The 21,801-nt window shown below is 25.9% G+C and overlaps 2 protein-coding genes across 5 annotated transcripts in view; one reads left to right on the plus strand and one right to left on the minus strand.

The window, feature by feature from the left end:
• LOC113550383 overlaps positions 1–18,247 on the minus strand; it is a 37,064-nt gene extending 18,817 nt beyond the window's left edge. Inside the window, exon 1 of one of the 2 annotated variants that reach the window (XM_026952160.1) lies at positions 18,055–18,247. The gene's annotated coding sequence lies outside the window, so the exon portion shown is untranslated. Of the gene's footprint in view, positions 1–7,511; positions 7,756–18,054 lie in introns of those variants that run through there. The other variant, XM_026952159.1, reaches the window with a different exon arrangement.
• Positions 18,248–18,870: 623 nt separating this feature from the next.
• The window catches only part of LOC113550385 (zinc finger protein 2 homolog), a 4,764-nt gene continuing 1,833 nt past the window's right edge, over positions 18,871–21,801 (plus strand). Inside the window, exons 1-3 of one of the 3 annotated variants that reach the window (XM_026952163.1) lie at positions 18,881–18,931; positions 19,007–19,076; positions 20,362–21,801. The exon at positions 20,362–21,801 is cut by the window's right edge and continues 121 nt beyond it. In XM_026952163.1, coding sequence (XP_026807964.1) covers positions 20,373–21,801 — 1,429 coding nt within the window. In that variant the 5' untranslated portion in view covers positions 18,881–18,931; positions 19,007–19,076; positions 20,362–20,372. Of the gene's footprint in view, positions 18,932–19,006; positions 19,087–20,361 lie in introns of all 3 variants that reach the window. The other 2 variants (XM_026952162.1, XM_026952164.1) reach the window with 2 other exon arrangements.

A 21,801-nucleotide genomic window follows, 5' to 3' on the forward strand; every position in this document is an offset into this window, starting at 1 on the left:
AAATTCAATAATATAGTATAGTATGAATCAAGTAAATTTACAACTGCATCCTAATTTAGTCCCGAAAATTTAATTTAAAAATATACTAATTTCATCCCATGTTATTTCCTTATTCTAATACTATTATAGAACGCGAGGTTTAACTCTACACTAATTTATTATAAAACTATTATATTATAATTTAATTCAATAATAATTTATATTTACAGTCTGTAGTTACACGTTATACAATAAGTAAATTACATACACATACATTACATTACATAATATGTAATATAATATGAAATTTTCGTAGTATTTAGATGAAAAGATGGAGAAATTGCCCATCTTGTGGAAATTGTTTTTAGGGAGAGAGTAGGTCCCTATATCAGTTTCCCTTAAGGTTCCTGCCCGACCTGGGTATATTATATAGAATTTGTTTTGATGAAATATGGATTTGAGTGTTTTTTGAAGGCGAGTGTAGCAAATTTAGTTAAAGTTGAAATTCAAATGTATACTATGTGTTGTTCGTCATTACATATAGATGATGTACCAAGAACCAACTGTAATTAAATATAAGCATATAGGTAGATTTAAGTTCCTGTATTGTATGTACATTTGGCAAGCTCAACGTCCCGGCATCCCCCAATGGAAAATCCATAAAAAAGTATGCAGATATTTAACACGTAATTTACATGAATTCGCAAACCTATAGTTTTGAAATTCGCACAATACTCTTTCTCTCCAAAAAAATCAAAAATGCATGGGGGAAGTGGGAAGCAGCAAAATATCTCGCTAGCCCTCCTCGTAGTAAAAATTAAAATTTATCAATATATTTTTTTGTACAATTCACATGCTATATAGAACTATATTATAAAATTTGCTTGATATCTATTTGTTTTCAAATTATTATATTTTTTAAAAATTGACATTTGCTTATAAGCATTATAAAAAAGTGCATCATGTAAATTCATTAAATTCCATAAAAAAATGTATCAGCGCCTGAAGTTTATATTTTTATTTTTTTTATTATCTTTAATTCGGGTTCAGTTTCGGTCCTGATTTTACATAAATATGTATATATTATGAAGTTCACTCGACACTTACTAATACAGTTTAAAGTGGACCTCCGGTTATTTTTTTTGGCCATAATAAATAAAATTATTTGAATTATTACAAATTACTTAATTAGATTATTTATAATTTGCGGTTTGACAGTTTATTAGTACACATATATTGAATATTCATTGAAAAAGAAGATATTTAGATATTTATATGATATTAATAGTGTTATGTATCTATTTTTAGATCGGTATATTTTTTATTTTATTTATAAACGTTATTAATTTTATGAAATCGAATTTGTACACTGTCGATTTGGATTTTTCAGTTGTGAAACCAGGTGTTTAGTACAGGTACAGATAGATGTTTTCAAAATTTTTTTTGACTGCTTGGATAGAATCTTTATCGATTGTAAGAATATCAGTGTCATGCGCAACTGTACCTTAATTTAAATAAAAAACGTATAGTGTGTTAAGTGTGTATAGTGAAAAAAGTAAAATTTTTGTAATAAATCAATTTTAATTTTATTTTTAAAAATAATAGAAAAAATTATATTAAACATAACAAAAGTATTCAAAAACAAAACAAACAATAAATAAAAATTAGTAAGATATGTAATTGAATTTATTAAATTATTAAAATTTTAATAATAGGTATAGGACTGGGTAGTTAAAATTAATGGACAATATTAAAGGTTGAGAAACGCTGCATTAGAGTCTAATGCAGTCTAATGATTAGACGACAATTGATTATTGTCAATTAAGATAAGTGTTATCATGATTTTATTTTGTATCGATTTTACGATATTTATTCCATTTTAGTTTGTATTGAAATTCGTGGAAAATAATTAAATAAGTGAGCACAATGGAAAATATAATTATTATTAATAGTAATTGTGGCAAAAACAATTTATTTTAAATAATTTTAAATTTCAAATTGGTTCGTGTAATAAAGAACTAATACATTTACAAAAATGAATAAGTTATGACTTATAAATATGTCACAGCATAATCATGATGAATATTCCAGCCAAACATTTAAGCAAAGTAAAAGAAGAAGTAATAATACCAAAATGTAAAAGAAAAACTATTGAAATTGTAAGTACAAGTGACAAGTCCAAAGAAAATTATTCTAACTGAAATCTCATTACAAAATAATAATTCATCAAATTATCATTTCCTATACATATATAATTATAATTATAGAAGAAAATACAATTCGATTTTTTTATTATGTATAAACTCAAATAAATTTCTATAGAATCAGAAAAAATATCTATGAAAAACGGGTAATCGGTCATAAAGTCCATTTTAAAAGTTGAACAAAAAGTCCGGGCACATTTTTATAGTCGGACAAAAAGTTTGAAAATACAAAATATTTTGTATAATTAATTAATTAATTTATTTATTTTATTTTAAAAATTTAAAATGTTTGTACATATTATACACATATTTATTATAATTTAGTATTAAATCGTCATTCGTCGATAACGGAAGAAAGCATAATAATATATAACAAAGTATAATAATATAATATGTATGAATATTTTTAATTTTTAAAATAAATATTAATTATATAAAATATTTTGTATTTTCGGACTTTTTGTCCGATTATAAGAAAGTACTCCGACTTTATGTCCGACTATAAAAACTGAACCCGGACTTTTTGTTCAACTTTTTTTAAAACGGACTTTCTATCCATGGACTTTTTGTCCGGGATTCATGAAAAACGATTCAAAATAATACCTTATAAATCATGTCATAATTCATAATCCTACTAATTTAGCTGATGCCAACAACAATTTAATTGATGCAAAAACTAAACTAAATGAAAAATTGTCGTTAAGTTCCATTAGTTTTTTGTTTATTACTAAATAAATGTATGCAACATGTTTTTCGTGCAAGAAACAAAAAATGCAAAGACTTGAGGTTATTTTTTCCCTTCCGAAGTAACTATTGACTTCGGAGTTTCTGAAATGTGGCCATAAACCATTATTTCCTGATGCCGGTAATAATTGTTTCGTCGAATATTGTCCAATTGATAAAAGACTAAAAAAATTTACAAATTACTTTATAGAAACATATTTCTGAGGATTATTTATATTCTCCAAAACTTTAAACGTTTGCATCTTCAAAGATCTCACAAAAACAAACACTCGTGAGTTATTTTATGCACATTTTAAATACATTTTGCCATCTATTTATAATGGGTAAATTTTTTAATCCAAGATGTATAAACGGAAATTTATTGTAAACATTGATGAAAGCATTTGCATAAACATTGATGAAATTCCAAGTTTTAAAACGACAAAAAAAAAACAGTGTTTAATTGAGCAATATAAAAGGGGAGAAATATGTGTAAAGAAAAATTATAAAAAAAAAAATATTAAAGAAGATGTTTATCATGAAATACAATTTTAATTGATTATAAAATCAAGAATTTAAATTTTTTACTCGATTTTGTAACTTAAGAGACATAATCTTGACTTCTTGATTTGAATGTGATATTTTAAGAATATATTTAATTAATAATTGATTAACTAATTATTTTAGTTTAATTTAAAGTTATTTTGAAAATCAAAATAATTTTCAATAACTTAAGATATGTTTTCATAGTAAAAAAGTAAAGGATTACCTGAAAAATCTAAAAATTGAAATTTTTGGTGGCGGAAATCAGATATATATTATATATTATACTGGTGGAAAATAGACTAGTCGATTTTGGTGAAAAAGTGGATCACCTACCGACTATTTGCGAACAAATTGTTCAATCTAATATTATAACATTGTGGAACATCATGTTAATAAAAACCATGCGAGTTACAAACATAAATATTTTGCTTCGTCGCTTTTTCAGGACATGAACAAGTTAATAAAACAAAAAGTTGATGGATGGAGTTAAAAATATTTCTGTTTTGCAAAAGAGCAATCGTTTGACTGTTTGGAGTACATTTCACTAACGAGAGATATTTATACAGACACGAGTAAAGTTGTCGTTAAATTCATTTAAAATATTTTTTGACTACTACATCAAAGACACAGTTACAATTTTTGTGGTAATAGTCATTAATATAGTGGCTATATACGTAAGTAATAATACCAATTGTCGATATCAAAGACCAATTGTCTGACGTCCACAAACGTAATATAAAAAATAATGATTGAAAATTTGTTCACAATATTATAGTATTAGTTTATTATACACAAGATTATATACTTATATTTGTGTCCACAACTCTTATAGTTATTATTTTGTCTACAATTAGGAAATACCGTTTTAAACATATAAGATGGTAGAGCCTAAATTACTGAAATCCCGACACAATGCTAACTTATTTTTCAATTCCTCATAACCTATTGAATAATCTGAGTAAAAACATACATGACACTTACCATTTTTCTAAGAATTTAACATACTTTCAAAATAAAACAATATAATTTTTTGTTATTTTTTGCTCCTTAAACAGTAAATATTAAATAATATAATGCATAGTTTCATTTCAATTTTATTCAAAAATTGAAAATAATAGATTAACCAGAATAAAACAAAAAAATTCTATTGATATAGTTAATCTTATATTTCATTAATAAGTAATAATAAAAAATAATTAGATTTCTTAATATTTTAATGATAAAGTTTCTAACAATTTGATATTTTGTATATATTTTAATAAATTCATATCATTATAATATTATTCATAATATTTATTTAAATATTATTTTTTATATCTAAATTTTATAATATGTTAAGATATATGGTACGTAAAAATTATAATAAATTATCTACTCATTAAATAGAAAAAAAAACCAATAATTAAAATATTTAAATTAAGTAACCAGCATCCAAATCTTAAAATAATATTTTATTGAATTTACTTAAATGTTGACAAATATTATATCAATATCAATATCAAGCAAATATGTATATACATTACAAACATATTTTACATACTTATAATTGCTTAAAAATTAAAATATTGTAGAATACCGACAAGAAAACATGGATAAAATTCTTTTTTTTTTTAAGTTTGTTAAAAGATTAATTTACTTTAATATTGTAGGTAAAAACACAAATTGACTATGATGTACATATATTGCACCAATACAGTAATGGCATTCCTATGTCATTGTTTTCTTTAATTTATGGGTGATGTATAATATAGTTAAAACTTTTCATTAAATTTCACTAATTGTAATTAGTCATTAGTTAGTATGTTTGAAATGAAGGTATTATTATTTATTAACCTAGTATAACAATTATAAAGATACCCATAATATTATTTGTGAATTATTGGAAGCTTTTTTTTAATATTTTAAAGAATACTATTAATAACTATATCAAAAGAACTAACAAATTTAAGGATCAAAATATTAAAAAAAGTTTCAGATTAAACATTGGTAAAATTATTTTATTTGTTATTAGAATAAATAATGATACCTTATTCCTAGTAGTGTATCCAGAATTTTTTAAGGGGAGAGGGGGGCACACACTGTCTAAAATTGTATAAGACATATTGTAGTATGCGCTCATGTATACAAATAAATATAAATCTTTAAAACAAAAAATAGTAAATACGGCCAAAGAGGGGAGCATGGCATACACCATTGCTTATTCCTAAATTTTAATAATATTATCACATTAAGTCAAACAAGGGGAAGCAATTACTATATTTTACATGAAGTACAATATTAAGAAAAACAACTTTACTGATGTTTTCCCTTAATTAAAATAAGGAATCATGCAAATTTATATATACATATAGAAAAACTACACATATATTAATGTAAATTATTATTACAAAAGAACAATATTAATCAAACCCAAACTACTGATTTTAGCAAAGAAAGAATCATCAATATAATAAAACATGAACTAGTTCACTAGCTCAGTAAAAATATTGAGATTAATATTTGCAAATCTAGAATAACATATAATTCCAAGAAATATATTGTGGTTGAATGTATAAATAAGATTTAATCAACAGAATTTTTCAATAAATATGTTCATTATTATACATTTATATCAATCCAACAAAATAAAGTAATATGTATTGATTCAATTCTAAAGCAAAAATTGTATTAAAATAGATTTTAGTTTGATATTAATTTAAATTGTATTCTAAGTAATATTAATCATAACTTTTAAGACTCTATAAAGTTATTTTTTTTTTAAACTGTTCAATATCTTTCCATAATAATTTACTTTAGAAAGAAATAACATATATTGGTATTCAATAAATAAAACAAGCTGCTCACAATGTGCTGCCAGTAAACATAGCATACTTAATCAATACATAAATACATAGGGTTTAATTCATACAATTTATGGTATTTGTGTACAATGTAAAATAGTATATTATAAATAAGGGCTTATGTCAGTCTTAAATTTAACAATGAACTAATTAAATAAAATCATGTATAATAAAACCGAAAGAAACTAACTTATAACTTAATTTTTTCTCACTAAATTCAATTAGTTAACCTGTTTTTATTGACCTTAAATTACACATTTTTATTCAGATGAGCAACCAATAATAATCTCATTATTGCTTAATATTTATATGCAGGCATATGTATATTTTAATTTTGTATTTACAAGTAACTCACTTAAAAAATAATAATAATAAAGCAATTGTGTATTAATGTTTAGAGAAAAAACAACATTTCTTAGATAATTTAAATACAAATATAAAAGGAACAGACAAGAAATCCTTATTTAATAGAAAAAAAAATACCATTACTAGGCCTGAAAACCCCTAGTTTTAAAAAAAAACATTTTAGTAGTTTAAAAAGTCAGTTATGAATATAAAATTTAAAAAAGTTATTATTTCAACCTTTATAATAGCAATAGGTAGAGTACATAGGTTTTTTTATAATTGAGCGCAACTATTTTTACTAAATTCAATGATATCGATATCTCATTGAGCCTAATTTTGTACATAAGTTTTTCATACCAAAGAATAATTTCTTTTTTAATAGTGGCAGTTATCAAATGAATACTAGACCTTGAGTGATACTATTTTACTGAGTTTAACCACTAGTTGTTTCTCAAAGTAGTAAATAGCCAATAACTAATAAACCTGACTAATGTATAACTATATTAAATAATAAGATAGTCATTATTTAATAAAATAATACTTAAGAACCAATATCAATTATAGATTATTTGAGTAATATAGATTAATTGCATACTACAACCCTATAACCACTCTTTTAAAAATTAGTAGATCATTACTAATGGATATATGTCACTTACTAGTTACAAATAAACAAATAAATTTGTTTCTGGCTTATAGTTAAATAATATAGTTTAAGTATTAAGTTTTTTAAAGTCTTGAAAATAATCATATAATGTTATAAAAACGATTAATTATGTTCTTTGAGCACCACTAAGACTGTAAATTTTACAAATAGATTGATGTCGAACCAAAATAAGAACGTAATTCATTTATAAAGTGAAATAATTCTTACTTGAAATGTCGAAACTGAGTCTTGATATCTCGATCGACATTAAAGACAAACGATAAGTAAAATTTATAATATTATATTCTTATTATCAGTGGAACAATGTAAACGTTGTGATAACGTGCGCGTGATTATCATGACGGAAATAGCGACATAGCACAAGAGCCGCACGAGTGCAAGACACTACTGAGCAGTGAGCACTGAGCCCTGAGATCGGTGAGATCTGAGCCACCGAATAACGGCAAAATGCTATCAGTAGTTAACCCACAATATTGAAGTAAGCCATCGTGTTTTTGTAAGCGCATCAGAGTAGGTCGTGTGGGTGTGGGTACAGTGTTTTTTTTGTTGGGAGTGGGGATAACAAGGATGCTCAGTGAATCGATAAGCGATGACAGCGCTCACTTCTCAGTCGGCGAAAATAATGTGAACATGATTGTAAGACGTTCCACCAGTTCAGTTCACCCACCATTATTCACTGAACTCGCTTACTCATGTGCAATGTGCTTAGACTGATCATCACTGCTTACTGCTCAGTGCTTAATGCTTATCTTAGCTTGTTTATCAATGGTATTAAATGTTTATGATTTCACAATGACGCATCGTCGGCCATGTTTATAAACAAACCGCGAGTTGATGATAATTCCAACAAACGATACTATATATTATAGTTAAGGCTCGGAAGTTGATGACCTTAGAAACATTAAAAAAAGCAAATATGATATAAAATCGACAAAATATGTACTTAAAAATGATCTAAAAAAATTACAAATATTTGTTTTAAATTAATAAAAGTATATATATTTTTTAATTGTATTCTATTTTACTATAAAATTATATATATATACATTTATTAAAGCTTACAAATTACTCAAAATATGACATAAAAATTACTAAAAATGTCCTTAAAAATTAAATAAAATTTTTTTCGGCATTTCGAAGATATTACAAAAAAATAATAAAATTTAGGTATAATAATATTTACTACAACAGTACAACAACGATTGTAATTGGTGAGATAAAATCAGATAGGTACTAATCTTAGTCCGTGGTAATTTAAAATTTCTAAGTAAGTTATCGGCATAATGATAAGAAGTAAACTAAAGTGAAAGCAGTAAAAATGACTAAAAATGTGGGAAAATGACTTATAAAGTAATTAACACCAAAAAATGCAAAATAAAAATTAGTTGTTGAGATTCACGTGTTAATGAAACATTAGGAGAGCATCGTCTAAAAAGTTCCGAAAAAAAATGCAAAATGCATCAACTTCCGAGCTCTAATTATAGTATATTATGGTGTACAAGATGAGTTAAAATTAAATTAAAGAAAACACAGTTAATGCCCGTTTGTAAAATGACAATCTCAACAGGAGAGGCCAAAATACGCGTATAACGTGACGTTTAGGCATAAGTTATACCGTATTACACTATTGGCACTACTACATTATAGGTTATGTTTCTACTTGCATTACTTTTTATTTTTTGGTATTTTATATAGATAAATAAAAATTAGAGTATTACATTTAGTTAACTTATGCTCATTATAGATTTTTTTTCAAAAGCTGTGTCTAAAGACAGTCCAAACTTAAAAATGTTTGAAAAAATTATAGCTTTGTTAAATTTTTAAGTTATACAGTTATTTGTAAATATTTTCAATAAAAATATCATTAAACAATTTTTTTGATTCTTTTTTTTTAATAGTAAATATTTTTAAACTGTATACGACGGAGCAACATTGTGATATTTTAGCAAATAATAAATAAATATTAAGGTGGCTGATGAAGCAGATCCAAAAAACATGTAAAACAACCAAAATACCAGATAAAAATGTGAAGCTTGTGTTTGATGGATTTTAATACTTAGAAAACAGATTTTAAGTTGTATTCTATTTGTCTTATAGGTTTCGATCAAGGCAATTTTTTATATTTTAAAAATTGAACACGTACTTAAAATAAAGGAAATTTAGGAAATGTATCGTTTTTTTTTTTTTAATTATTAATATTTTAATGATTAATTTGAATATCTAAAATTGCTTTGATCGAAACCTAAAAGACTAGTCTGTCCAAAATGAATCGCAGAACCGGAACGATATCTGAACCCCTTAGCTGAGTATAATCACTCTGTGATTGGTCGCCTATTCGTCAGTTGTCGGCAACGGCATAATCGCCGCCGTCGCTGATTATACAGGAAAATTAATTAATAACATGTTAACGTGTATTACTTTTAAAACGTAGTGACAATAAAGTCCACAGGTTCACATTGTATAATCAAGGTGGTCTGCATTGCCTGTGGGGGATACATGCGCTAATTTGCCGCCCGGTGCGTTCTTATTTTGGACAGACTATGACGATGACGAATTTAAATCTGTTTTCAAAAATAAAATCCATCAACTCCTGCCTCACAGTTATGTCTAATAGTCTGAATTATTTGTCTATTAGATATTTAAAATGCAGTGTGTTAAGTTTTGATCATACCGAAATTTTACATGTTACTGCCCGTGCGATAATGTGTTTTCATCCCGTGAATTACCGATATCCTACTAGGCCAGCGGTTCTCAACCTTTTTATATTCGCGTACCACCTACACAGTTTGAACATTTTTACTTACCATCTCACCATTTATTTTACTTAATTAATAATGTATACGTTTATGTTATATGTATAGAATTTTATTTTATTAGGAATTACAAAATGATGAGAATTAAGTATTTAATGTACAAAAATAAATTAAATTAAATATGTACAATTATTATTATTATTTATTATTACGATTACAAACAACCTTCACACCACCAAATAAACCAAATAATATTTAATGTTAATAATGATGCATTCCAATTTTTTTTTATAAATTTATTTTTCTTAGCATACCACCTATGAGCTTTCCACGTACCACTAATGGTACGCGCTGTACTAGGCTACTTTAATTCCGCGAAACTATTCGATATCAAAAATTTATCTTATCATACTTCATTACACGTACCGCCAGTAAAATGGTGAATTTAATATTTATTACTATATAATATGTATAATCAAATGTTATATTAGGATTATATATTGACTAGGTATATGATTATTATTATTTACCTGCAATGATAATATTATCTTTATAATTGTTGTCATTCGACCACGCGTACTCGGGTACAAACAGTAAAATGAAACTCAAAATATTTTATTTAGAAAACATGTTGCCTCAAACACTTGATAAAGGAATTAACTAATTATTATTATGATCTAAAATATACACGGCAAAATAATTTAGTTATCAGTAGTTATTATTTTTATTTTATGTAAATTAATTTTTCTATGATGCGACTATTATTATGAATGAATATTTATAGTAGTAGTTATATAGAAAAATAATAATATACCTTTTTCCGACGAATTCTCATACGGCACAGTTAATTTTGATTATTATAGTTTATTTAATTATAATTAGTAATAATATCCAAAATACGGAGAAAGAGGTTTTTCTTTATCGCCCGGCCTTTATTAGATTATAATCCGTAATAATCCAACTATCTGAGTAAATTTTATGATATATATTTTATAATTTTTCTTATATATTTATATTCCAATTTAAACAATGTATTTTATTACTAATACAGTAAGTTGAATTCATTTTTAGTGAAAACATTGCACAGCACTTATTATACTATTAGTCTTTAATTATTGTAATAGTAAAAATACATAGGCATGATTTTATTTTATTTTTGTTGACAAAATCTAGAAGATACTATATAATAAGGAATTATATATAACGTTATTAAAGATATTAAATAATTATAAGAAAAATGAATTGATACCATGTAGGACGTAGGTAGTATAGGTACTAAGAAAATTGTTTATCATTGACAACGATGGATGGCAGTACAAAATATAGCTGTAGCCTATAGTATTATAATACTATAATGATATTATTATTATGCTTTCATAATTATTAGTATTTTTTTTATTAACAAAAATTATAATACTTGTGTTGTAATGAACAAAGAAAATCATGTTGACTGTTGAGCTTATTTACAGCCAACAGTTGTACTAACGACTAGTGTTTTCTACGCAGGCGTTTACGCGTGTCACATTCTAAATAGACAGTAGACACTCGACGTGTGTCATATTTATATTTTTTTATATAGGCTTTTATTAGCTTATACATTGAAAATTATATTTTTAACATTATCTTGAAGTTTATAAAATTATATAAGTAATAAAAATAAAATAAATAAATATAAATGGGGCCATGCTAAATTCTGCACCTGGCCAACACTGATTATATATGGTTTTAAAATTATTACTTACTAGTAAAAAATGTATCAGCGAGGTTACTATGGTAACGTTTTTATATCATCGGTTGCTATGGATAACTTTGAGAAAATTCCGTTTAAAAAAAATAATAACAGTGGGCGTGATCTAAATGTAACGAATTTGGTTACGTCACGAAATTGGCCAGAAAAAATATATCCAGCCTAAATATATACATTTATATATATATATGTTTAAAATCCAAAAAAAAAATATAAATAACGATACAATAGTATTATAAAAGTAAAGGTAGATTATCAAATTATTGAAAACTAAAAACTTATCAGTAGTACAAAAATCTAAAGTGTTAGTAATATTGTTGACGTTTTCGCAACATCATATCACCGCATTTTACAGTGTATTGATGGACTATACACAAAACAAATATTAGTAAGTATATAATGCATACGCATAAATGCATAATACGTTAATACATAGATCGTGAGTTAATTTGATTTCCAGGGGCCAAATATAAGTAATATAATTAAATTTATTCTGAGCACCTTGCTCATCATTCTTTGGGTATTATACCAAAATGGATACATTCATTGGCGCAACTAGGTCTAAAAGATTAGGGGATTGTATAGGCCCACAAATAAATACCTAATTTGAATTCTATTATATATCATTATTACACACGAAAAATGATTCTAAACAAAGACAGTTTGTCAAACTAGGTATTATTAACTACATATATATTAATTATATAATTATTATCTACAGTAATTAATTTTTTTTTTATTAGCCAATACTAATAACTCTGTAAAACAGTGTGGTTGTGTGAATAGATTTGTGGTATGAAATATAAATAAACAATTGAATTACATACAATTGATCTGTTACTGTGATATGTGCGGTAGCGTAGCCATAGGACAGTGATCCATGCTCCACCTCTCATTGGCCATATCAACTTAATAAAAAAAGGCTTGCCAAGTCAGAGATCGGCATGTAAACTTTCTTGATTTTCAATATTTTCATTTTCATTTAGTGAGATAGATCTCTGAAACCGGAGAGCGGATTGTATATTGTTTTGGGTCTTGTTAGATTCACATTGACTAGGAGAAATGCAGTAAAGATTTTCAGAACTTTATCTTTTATAATTAATTCACAGAACTTCAAAAAAAATTAAAACACATTTTATTGGGTGTTTTTTTTATGTTTTTCAGCTTTATAGCTTTGTAGTGAGTTAACGATTGAAGATTAAGTTCTGAAAATCATCATAGCACTTCTCCGAGCCAACGTGAATCTAATAAGACCCCAAATAAAAAAAATCCATTCTCCAGTTTCGGTAATCTATCACGCTAAATAAAAATCTAGTAAAAAATAACCATTTTTTTTAACTGAGAAAAATTAAATAATTTTTTTTTTAAATTTTTAATCTCACATGTTGTTCTATATGATAATCCTTTTTTAATGAGGTATTAATCAACTTTATAGCTATAAGTTTTAGAGAAAAGTTAAAAAATAGACGTTTTGGGACTGTTCACGCCGACGTTTTTGTGGATTCAAATTGTTATACCGCTTATTGGGTGTGATATCGGATATCTCTCATTAATATTTTATGTTAAAGCTAGCTTATTTATCAACCTACTCATTAGTCATTACAACTGAGTTGAATTTTTACCATTTCCCTACTTAACAAAAATTCAGACTTCTTTCATTTCAATTACCATCATACTTGATTAAAAATCAAGAAAATAAAATGAACTGTTATTGTTAATTGTTGAATATGTTTTTTTAGTATTTTGGTTTTTCTCACCCCCCATTTTAAAATCCTGGCTACGTCAATGGGCGTCAACTGAACAATTTATACATTTTTACTTAAAAATAGTTTGCACATTTTTATGGTTTCGACGAAATTTGTCAAATGTTTTAAAAAATAAGTCATGTAAAAGTATCTTAAATATTTTAAAACAATTATTAAATCAACAACTCACATGAGGAGCCTTGTATAAGAGACAGTAAATAAGAAGCTTGAAAAGAAACCAAACAAATAATTATGTGAATAATGGTATTACGTAATATTGGTATTTGTTCAATATTGTAACGAAACCTACGAATTATGATTTATGATATATATAATCAATAAATGATATAAGACATACCGTATGGTATGGCACTATGGCGAAATGCTTTTATTAAATAATTAATAACAAAAGCAGGTTGAGGACAGGATGAAAAGCGTGAACATTGTATTATTTAATTTAATCATAAAAGTAAACAGGCTTCACCATTTTCAGCCAATATTTATCCCCCATTTTTGGCCAAAACTTTCAGAATGAATTTTCATATGTAATATTGTAATAATGATATTTTATTGAATTCAACTTTAACACATCAATTAGTGTCAATTAGTATCAAACTCAATAATGAGTTGAACTCGACATCTGTTGTATAACAGGGCGATTACCTGCTTGACAACTAATATTTTTCTTAATGAGTCGTAAATGTTGAATGGTAATTCAGTAATTGCTGTTGTATAGCATTTTGAACACATAACAATTAACATTTTTTTAATGACTTATTTTTTAAAAAGGTAGGCAAGTGGATACTGCTTTGCTGTACATTAGGCGTCGAGTGGGTCATAATATTACAGGGGTGGCTAAATTGCGGCTCGCGGTCTTATTTACAAAAACCAAAATTTTTAATTTATTTTGCATACATTTATAAAAAAAAAAAAATGTTTTTATTATTATTATTTTATAATTTCATATTTTGTAATTTGATATGTTTATTGGATGTTAGCTATCTTTATTATTTTTGTGGTATAAAAGTACAGATTAGATAATTTGGCTCTTGATATAATTGTATTAATATATGTGGCTCGCGTACATAGTCATGTTGGCCACCCCTGCTATATTATTTGGTTGTGTTAAGTTTTAATTCAATGATAGGTATAACATTGTTAAAAAAGGTGGCTGTAGACGCTGCAATCTATCAATTTATATTATTTTTATTATTTTTATTGTTCCATGGTATGTTTTTTTGATATACATAGCTATTAAAGTAATTTATTTTTGTTTTAATATTGCAATATGTTGGTATAATTTTTCCGAAAATATTGTGTATACGGGGTGATTCTTTTATCATAAAACACTCATTATTTCAAAAAATATTCATGTTTTTAAAAACATTTTTTTTACATAGTTTCAAGCTGTTAAAAAATCAACGTTTTTATTAAAAAATTATATTTTTAAATATTTTTTATCCTTATTTTTTTTAAGTTTTTCACTTTTTTGAATGACAACATAGAATTTTAATTTTCATGTTCCAAAGCTGAATACTTTGTTTGAGTATTATGATACATAAAAATCGAATTCAGGGCGAGTAGTTTATGAATTATACGTATTTAAAGTTTAGACAAGTGGAGTAGTGGACAAACATTTTGTGGGGTAACCCCGTACCACTCTACTCCACGCATTAAAACTTTAAATACTTATCTCATAAACTACTCGCCCTAAATTCGATTTTTATGTATCAAAATACTCAGAAAAAATTTTTGCTTAGGAATATGAAATTAAAACTATGGATAAAAAATGTTTAAAAATATAATTTTTTAAACGTTGATTTTTTTAACAACTTGAAACAACGTAAAAAAATATTTTCAAAAACATGAATACTTTTTGAAATAATGAGTGGTTCATGATAAAAGAATCACCATGTATAATATTAGTGTTAATTATTACAATAATATATTTTTTTAAATATCATAAAGATAAAACAGTAAAAATAGATTCGTATAATAGATAATATTTTAAAATAAATCAAAAATGTCATTGCGTGTAATAAAATTCATAATAATATACGTTAAAAGTTTTAAGTTTCCATGAATATCGATTTGGTGTCTTTATAATATTAAATATTTTTATACAATTATAGAACTAATGTGAGATGTTGTATTAAATTTTCAAGAATTTTGATTCAGCGAATACATTTTTATAGAAATTTATAAAAGATTAACTAAAAAGGGCGGACAAGTGGGTATCGCTCTGCTGTATAGTAGATGGAGAGTCACCATTACATTAGATGTGTTAAATTTGAATGCAATGACAGGTATCATTGACTCAGTCACGTATCCAGGGGGGAGGAGGGTACTTCCGTGTACAATTACGATCCTTAGAATTTAAATCCAAATAAAATACTTTGTTATTAAAAAATATTTTTTATTGTATTGTGATATAAAAATAAACCACTGTACAAAGAACAGTTGTACGAACAGACCGAACAGTACATAGAATGGTTGTATTTCGAATATTATTTTTATCGCGGAAGTCAACGTTAATGTCAGCAACGTCGTATAACGTAAATAAATTATTATCTATAAAAAAAAAAATAATAGAAACAATATGATGCGGGCGTGTGGCATTATGCATTTGTAAATGTTATCGAAATCAGGAATCAGGGACTGGAACCTTAATGATTTTTACGGTTCCAGTTTCGGTTAGGTTCCTAAAAAAACTAAAATTTCAGTTTAGGTTTCTTTTCGGTTCCTAAACAATGAAAAATACGTTTCCTGTTTTGGTTTTATACTTTTGTAAAAAAAATTTGGTTGTGTCGATTTATTTATTATCACCACATACTATATCTATAGTCTACTATTTAATCTATTAAAAACCGAAATTAATCGTAAAATTCTTTACAAAAAAGTAACGGTTCCGTTTTTTAAATTAATTTAAATTAGGGTTTCGGTGAAATTTCGGTTCTCAAAATCCAAAGGGTTATGGTTCCAGATCGAAATTCTATCTCAACAGATGAAGTATTAGATATAATGGCTCAAAAAAACATAAAATTTATATTAAAGAGATAGAAATTAATTACATTTTTTAAATAGAAAATTCTAGGGACCGGAGACAAAGTTCGAGGTATCGACGATTTCAAGTTAAAGAAGTTTGAAATAACCAAGTCTAACTGTAATCATAAATGAGAAAATTGTATTAAAATTTATTTTGACCCCCCCTCCAAAAAAAAAAAATCTTGGCTACGTGCCTGATTCATTGTATACGAAAAACGATACCGAACGGTGATGATTTGTCAGTCTAGGATAATTAGTAGGATATAATATTATATTATTACCTATATAAATTGTAATATATCATTATTTTACGCGATTTCATACAAAATTAAATTTCATACGCTCATATAAATTTTTTTCTATATTGACGCTGGATTTTTTTTTTAATTATTTGAAGAAAAAGTTATGGAGAACCTTGAATTGGGTTTTTTAACCTTAGATATAAATTACAAAATTTTATGAATTTTCAACTTCGCGATTTTGACATATTTTGTAAATACTTGATTTTTAAAAATGCTTAGAAAAAAAAATTATGACGTTTTTGATTTTTTTTTACTACAAAAAAAAAATACTTATAATAAACCTCGTATTAAATTTTAAAAATTTCTTAGTGTGCCAAATTTTTATTACAAGTATTTTAAGAAAACCAATTTAGAATAATCTAAAATTTAAACTGATGATTTGTTAGGTTAATTAAAAAAAATCGATTTTGTTGAAAACTGATTATGCATAAAAATTTCCGTTTTCCGTTACTTTTTAAGGGGGTTTCCTGACACTTTTGAAAACTACTGGAAATTACTTTTGCTCCCTAAGTACCAATATAGCTTCAAATTTCTTTTCAAAGAGGGCCTAAAGTTATAAATTAAATTTTTGTTATTTTTATTTTGATTATACATGCCTATAAATTATAATAGTTCTGCGTACGACGACATGTTTCGTATTTTAATAGTATTCAGTGAGTTTTCTTTTAATTCAGGTTTCGTTTATTCAGTTTATTTCTTTTGTGGTAAAGACGCACATTAATATATTATAACATAAGCGATAGACAATACAAAATACAAAATTAATAGTTTTCGAAAATTGTCAAAATCGGCACCAGCTACATTCTTTTCTATATGATGCATAGATCTGTCAATAAAATACAATAATAGATTGCATTATAGAGTATTACTCTATGGATCGCATACAGGAATATGGTTAATGATATAGCTATAAATACATTTTAAAACCAAAATACAAAATAGGTACTTAATTATATACTAAATTATTGAACAACAGTCTAATCAAAGAAATGTATCTTTTACTTCCTTCGACGCACTAAGAAATAATATAATATTACGTAATAAATAATGATATAATGTTATTTAGCATTTGAATTTTAGAAAAAATACTTAAACTGTATAAATATATAATATATTAGGTAAATTAGATGTGATTTGAATAATAAATTAATAACTCACCAAGATTAGTAGATTTAACGTACAGAAGTCATAGTTAACTATCTAGTTAGATACATGACACATGTAAATAACCGCGGTAATCTTTAACTTCAAGTATTACAATAATTTACAAATTAAAACTAATAAAACTGCAGTCTGCCGATATATGTGTGCTTGTATGCGACCGTGTGTTTGTGTTGACACTTGACACTTGGCTGTACTGCTGAAGACGTCTGTTGTAATGAGTTCTTATTTGTTCTTATATGTTGAATGATGTCATAATTTGTGATAACAATGATATCTTTATGTACATAAAATATGCATTTATTTATTTTTACATTTGAATCAAAAATCTAATAATATAATAATGAAATTTTTTCGAAAATTTCAGTTGGTTTTTTTGTATTGAAAATAATGATAAGTAATGGCGGAAGATCCGTTTTATTTTTTCATGGAGTGTTATAACATTGTGTTGGTTATCTTTCCATGATGTATTATATCCTCCATGTCGTATCAAACCAAAACAAAAATTGACAAAAAAATTGTTGATCCAAAATTCCACTTGTTTTTTGTTTGTTAAATGTTAATTGTTTTAATTTTTAAATTTTTGAGTGCTCCACATATTTGATTATAATTTATAATATTTTGCTTTTCTTATTACCTACTAGTTTTGTTAAATGTTTTCCTTATGCTGTTAATTGTAACACCAAAATTCACTGATTAAATATAAAATAAATGGTTAAACTATGTAAAATAACCACATTTTATATTATTTGTATACTTCAAACTTTTTAATTTACAATTTAATTAGTTCATATATTATGTAAATTATTATATATATTATTTAGTACTCTTATCATGGAATTTATAAAAAAAAATTATTTTTAAGTTGACCTAGGTAAGTTAATCATTTATTAAATATGTATAGTGTTGATATCTTTTACAACATAAAGATTCATATAATATGTTGTAGGTTTGTTATAAGAAAATTTCAATGAACAACAACAAAATAAATTCCTGACATACCCTATACCTACGTAAAGGTAAACATAGGTAATGCATTTTCTTTTAATATTTAAATCTTATCACTTTATCGTCTTAAGATTAATTTATTACATTTAATATCCACAAATATGTGATATAAATTTATTGCGATTTACATGAAAATTATAATATGTTTACTTTTATTGCATTGTCAGTTATTTGATTTGTTAAAGTAAATAATATTTTTATTAAATTTGAGTTTTTTAAATATACTGAGTAAAACTATAGAAATTTATAAATCTATATGCTTAACAATATAAATAGAATATACAAATTGTAAATTCTAACTTATAGTATAATCTACCGTACATATTTATCAATAATTTTTTTTAAATGAACTGGCTATCAAGGCCATTAATTATGTAACTAATATATTAATTACATGTTATACACATTTAAGACTAAACATTTATATACCAATAATTTAGTATAATTAAAAATATATTTCTATAGCAAACAAAAAAATAATTCAAGTAACTATTGTTATTAAAGTACTATGTAAATAACTGTTATATTATGAAAGTACAAAGAAATTTAGTTTTACTAAACTTAATTGTAGTGGTTAGAATTTTAATATGTGTATAATTTTCATATAATTTATTTCATATCAGTATAAACTAGTGTATCAATTATAGTTATGAAATCCAAAACAAATAAGCTTGATTGATATTTAAACTTGAACTATAGAATATTAAAACAATCGCCTACACATTGGCGACTTATCTGATTGCATTAAGTGCTGAACAAACATTTTATAGTATATTTAGGATGTTGATAAAAACAATTTTCTCATGAACATACTAAAAATAATCTACTTTTATTTTTATTGAAGTCTTTAGAACGTTAAATAAAAATAAATTTATTTAAATATTATCCAATATACTTTATAAGTTAGTATATTATTAGTTAGACATTTTAAGATGTACAATTATATAAATTAAGTATGAGCTAATAATAATCAATGATGAGCTATATTATTATATATGACACATTGTCATTTTGACAATTTTTATGGCAAGATAAACATTGTATATGGTACAAAAGATCCAGATATGTTTAAGAATTTATAATTACTTAATTAGTAATTAGTTACCTATTGTCTTTGTATAATCAAATTATGTATCATATCAGTAGCTGTTTCAAAATGTATTTACTATGTAGTATTTAATTAATTTAAAGTGTATTTCCTGTCTAACTATCACAATGAATATTATATTATTTTAGATAGTGTCTATAATAATATACTTAATACAAAAATTATATATAATATATTTTTATTTATAGATAGTAGCTGTATGAGTAACAACAAGGACGAGGTAGTTACAACCATTATGTATGACCCGGGCATTCGGCAAGAACAAAACCCAGTAACGGGTCAGCTATATGCCACTATTGTCAAAAAAGATGATAAAGCATCGTCTGTTGATTTTCCATTTTATAATGTAAATATGGTGCAGAAAGTTCCTGTATCTGGAAATATAGCTGTTCTTGCTGCAGCTTCAGCAAATGGAGTGACTCAAACTGATAAGACCTCTTACCGTTTTGATGTAACAGCACCCTTCAATTATAACTATGCTTTAGTAAATCAAATGTCACTCACAACGGCTGGTGCAGCTTTTAAATGTGATGTTTGTGGTGCTGGATTTACCCATGCATCAATGCTTGATCATCATAAAAAATCTGCCCATCCACAAGAACCACCATCATTTACTTGTTCAACATGTGGTTCTTGTTTTCCTCAAGTAAGAGATATGAAAGTCCATCGATCAACTGTGCACAAACAGTGTTTTTCATGTGGTGCTGATGTTGCTCCACAAACAGTTAAAGGTAAAAAGTCTAGATTTATAAAATGTGTAAGTTGTAGTGGTGGAAATTGTTCTAACTACACACCTCAAGAAAATGAAATCGAATCTAGTGACAATTTATCACCTGAGCAGACTGCAATAATGAAAGGTTATTATCCAGTGAAAAAAAGAGGAATGGCAACAGTCACTAAATGTTATAAATGTAATGGTTCTGGTATTATTTTTTTAGTTAATGGTAATCATGCAAATGTTAATATGAAAAATGATTCAATTAACAATTCAAATACTCCCAACAAACCTTTTCATTGTAACATATGTGGAGGAAGTTTTTCACGTTACTCATCATTATGGAGTCATAAACGTCTGCATACTGGTGATAAACCTTACAAGTGTGAAATTTGTGGTTTATCATTTGCAAAAGCAGCTTATCTAAAAAATCACGGTCGAGTGCATACAGGTGAAAAACCTTTTAAATGTGGTGTTTGTGGAATGCAGTTTTCTCAATCTCCTCATCTTAAAAATCATGAAAGAATTCACAGTGGTGAACGACCTTATCAATGTGAAGTATGTGATAAAACTTTTGCTCGCCATTCTACATTATGGAATCATCGTCGTATTCATACAGGAGAAAAGCCTTATCGTTGTGATATATGTGGATCGGCATTTAATCAAGCCACACATCTAAAAAATCATGCTAAAGTACATACAGGTGAAAAACCACATCGTTGTGATATTTGTGGAGTTGGTTTTAGTGATCGATTTGCATTAAAACGACACAGAAATATACATGAGAAGTATGCTAGACAACAAAGCGATGCAGCTGCAGCACATACTGTAACGCCACCATCACAAGAATTAGAACCAATAAGTGGTCAAACCCAAATTGAAGAATGTATATACAGCGCTGACTATACTGTTG

The sequence above is a fragment of the Rhopalosiphum maidis genome, chromosome 1, assembly GCF_003676215.2.
Source record: "Rhopalosiphum maidis isolate BTI-1 chromosome 1, ASM367621v3, whole genome shotgun sequence".
Classification (NCBI taxonomy): Eukaryota; Metazoa; Arthropoda; class Insecta; order Hemiptera; family Aphididae; genus Rhopalosiphum; species Rhopalosiphum maidis.